This window comes from Tupaia chinensis, unplaced genomic scaffold (genome assembly GCF_000334495.1).
Source record: "Tupaia chinensis unplaced genomic scaffold, TupChi_1.0 Scaffold000323_1, whole genome shotgun sequence".
NCBI classification, from domain to species: Eukaryota; Metazoa; Chordata; class Mammalia; order Scandentia; family Tupaiidae; genus Tupaia; species Tupaia belangeri.
The window spans coordinates 1,206,493-1,209,947 of NW_006159817.1; the positions used below are offsets into that span (position 1 = coordinate 1,206,493).

Genomic DNA, 3,455 nt, shown 5'->3' on the forward strand with positions numbered 1-3,455 from the left:
AAAAAAAAAAAAAAAAAAACACTGGCCACCAGCAGGGAACTTACAGAGCTGTCCAGGGGACACGTGAAGCCAAGTGGTCTGGGCTTCCTTTCAACACGGCTGCATGACCCCCGCCCCAAATCCACGGGTTCCAAACCCCGCAGGGGGCCAAGTCCTTCCTGTGCATCCTCCTGTGCTCTTTAAATCATCTCAGGATCAGTTACAACACCTCACACAGGGGAAGGGCCACATAAATAGTTACACTGTTTTGATTTGCTGGAGGGCCAGTGAGCTCAGGAGAGAGAGACAGAGAGAGAAGGAAAGGAAGAAAGCACCTCCCGTGGGGGGTGGTCACCTGCAGTCCCTTCTCTACCGCTCCCCCGTCTCGGGATTTTGGGTACACATGCATGCACTCATTCCTGGCATGTTTCTCAAGGCTCCAGGTCTAGGACTTGAATGCACCGTCAGCCATGTGGGATCCAGCCACCTTAACCACCATGCAATCAGCTAGCTCTCTTTGTTTGTTTGTTTTAGAGATTTTTTTCTGTAGGGTATGCACTCGCCAGAGAAATGGAGAGACAGAAAGTGAGAAATCACCCCCCAGGGGGGATGGCCACACTGCAATCCCTTCTCCTCCATTCTCTTCTTGGGATCTTAGACACACATATGCATGCACCTGGTGAGCTTTTCAAGCCACTGGGTCTGGGACTTGAACTGCAGTCGGTCATGTGGGAGTCCAGTGCCTTAACCACTACACCTCCTGCCAGCACTGCCCTGTTGTTAATGGGCGAGAAAGAGCGGGAAGAGGGGGACATTTTTTTGGGACGGGGTCTTGCCATGGTGGTCCTCTGCCCTGGTTTCCCGTTAACCAGAAACACGGGCTCATGCTTTGATATCCAGCATGTTCAGGCTGGTTTGGATCCGAATTCAGGTCTCCTGTTTGGCCCTGGCCTCATGCAGTAGCACTCAACTACCTGTGCCACCAGCGTTAGGTCATTTTTTTTTAAATTTGTATTATTTTTCACTGTGCAGATTTTTTTTTCCCCAAAATATTTTCAACCCATAGTTGGTTGAACCTGTAGGTGCAGAATCCGCAGATATAGAAGGCAGACTGTATCCTAATACTCATCATAAAAATCAATAGTAGTAAAAGACTTTGTCTTGGGACCAGCAGTTAGCGTAATAGCTATGTCGCTGGACTCCCATGTAGTCAACTGCGGTTCGAGTCCCGGACCCGGTGGCTTAAACTCACACCGGGCGCATGTGCTTGCGTGCCCAAGATCCCAAGAGGAGAATGGAGGAGAAGGGATTGCGGAGTGGCCATCTCCCCTGGGGGGCGATTTCCTGCTTTCTATCTCTCGGTCTCTCTCTCTCTGTCTGTCTGGCGAGCGCACGCACCCTATAGCAAAAAACCCTCTTCAAAAAAAATAAAAAAGACTTTGTCTAGCTGGATACTGGGCTTCTTGAAGGTTTAAAAATAAATATATATACATGTTTAAATAAGGAGCACGTACACATGGCAAAACATCCCAGCACTTCAAAAAGGGCCGGCATGCCCCAAGATTTTGACAGCTGCAAGATCTGAACGGAACGTCATTTCTGATACTCACCGTCTCTCTCGAAGGGCGAGCGGGCGAGAGTGGGGAGGGATCCGCCTTCTGCAGATGGGAGAGCTGGGGCTGAGAGAGAAGGCCTGTCCGATCCCACATGGCGAGGAGAGGGCCCAGCGGAGGTTCGAACCCAGGTCTCCCGGCTGCCATATCACCCGGGCCCTTTCTGTGCCTCTCGGGAACTGGAGGAAGGGTCCCTCCCAGCCGCACGCCCTGCTGGGTGGCAGCTGCTGGCCCCAGGCCATCTTCCTGAGCCCCTGGGTTTCCTCCTTCCTCCCAGCCATGACATCTGGAGAGCCCCTGCACGTGAAGAGCCCCCTTCGGGACAGCATGACCTTGTCCAAAGAGGCGGGCACCTGCGTCTACCTCAAGTTGGACAGTGCCCAACCCGCGGGCTCCTTCAAGATCCGGGGCATCGGGCACCTCTGCAGGACGGTACGGGGCCAGGCTGGCGTCATCGGGGCAGGGGGGGAGGCCCTGCATTTTGGCTGAGCGGGGCCCACAGTGGGTGAAATGAAGAGTTCTGAGAGAGGTGTCCCGAGCACCCACTGGTAGGGACTCCTCTGGTTAGGGGGTACCCATCCACTAGGGTCCCTTCTGGATTGAGCCCGGAACCATCAGCCACCTGCCCCCTTCCCTGAGCCATCTCTGGGGAGGAGAAACAGTGTGAGACAGGAGGAGTGACCTCCGAGGGAAGGAAGGAGCGGTCAGCTCAGGGGAGCGGGCAGGAGGTAGTGGAGGCCCAGGCAGTAATGGGGTGGCCTGACCCCTCCGTGCTTGTCTCCACAGTGGGCTGAACGAGGCTGTGAGCACTTCGTCTGCTCCTCGGGTAAGCGACCTGCGCCCCCGTCCTGTCCTTTGCTGTGTGTTCTGAGGCCGAGCGCTCTGCCTCTCTGGGCCCGGTTTCCCCAGCAATGAGCTGTTGCAGACATGTTGTTATTTGGAGCTCTGGGGAGGCCAGCAGGAGGCTGGGTGAGGCTCCCAGGCCCTCCCACACCCACACACTCTCCGTCTCTGCCCCTGGCAGCTGGTAACGCAGGCATGGCGACCGCGTACGCGGCCAGGAAGCTGGGCATCCCTGCCACCATCGTTGTGCCCAGTACCACGCCTGCCGTCACCATCAAGCGGCTCAAGAACGAAGGCGCCATGGTCAGGGTGGTGGGGGAGGTGAGTGCTGACCTGGTCGGGGGCCACGGAGGCGCTGGGTGGCTGGATGGTCTCCCCCCACTTCCTCAGGGCCTCATCCCTCCCGTCTCCCTCCCGGCTTTGCAGACACTGGACGAGGCCTTCGAGCTGGCCAAGGCCCTGGCGAAGAACAACCCAGGCTGGGTCTTCATCCCTCCGTTCGACGACCCCCTCATCTGGTACGCGGAGGTCCAGGTCACCTGGTGCGGGCGGTGGCCACCCCTAGGCCCCAGCAGGCACCTGTTTCGACGCACATGGTTGCACCATCACGCAGTGCAGTCGCATGTCTGCGTGCACACAGACCCCGTCCCAGAACACGCACGCACAGGCGCGAGGTCACATGCACACACGTGTGCACCGCGTGGCCGTTCTCGGCCGCCCAAGGGCACGGACGCACCGGTGTGCTCGGCTGCGCTTCTGGGGAGCAGAGCCTGCAAGCAGGACGCCGGGGGGGGCAGTGACATTGGGAGAGGGACGCCAATGAAGTTGCCCTCGTGGGTCCAAGGAGGCTATGGCAGCTGGAGCTCGGCCCCTGGGGACCTGCAGGCCGGCATGGAAGGCGGAGTCTTCTCACAAGAGGAGAGGAAATCCCACAGTCGTCAGCGGGCTGCTCTTGGGCGTCACCCCCTGGCGCTGCCCGTTGCCAAGGGCTGGGGGGAGGGGGCCAGGCCCCAAGCCCCG

The 3,455-nt window shown here is 58.1% G+C and overlaps 1 protein-coding gene across 1 annotated transcript in view; it reads left to right on the forward strand.

Annotated features, from left to right (window-relative positions):
* SDS (serine dehydratase) overlaps positions 1–3,455 on the forward strand; it is an 8,583-nt gene that overhangs the window by 1,296 nt on the left and 3,832 nt on the right. The window contains exons 2-5 of the mRNA XM_006151685.3: positions 1,870–2,024; positions 2,379–2,418; positions 2,617–2,756; positions 2,862–2,953. Of these exons, the coding sequence (XP_006151747.1) occupies positions 1,870–2,024; positions 2,379–2,418; positions 2,617–2,756; positions 2,862–2,953 (427 nt within the window). The remainder of the gene's footprint in view (positions 1–1,869; positions 2,025–2,378; positions 2,419–2,616; positions 2,757–2,861; positions 2,954–3,455) is intronic.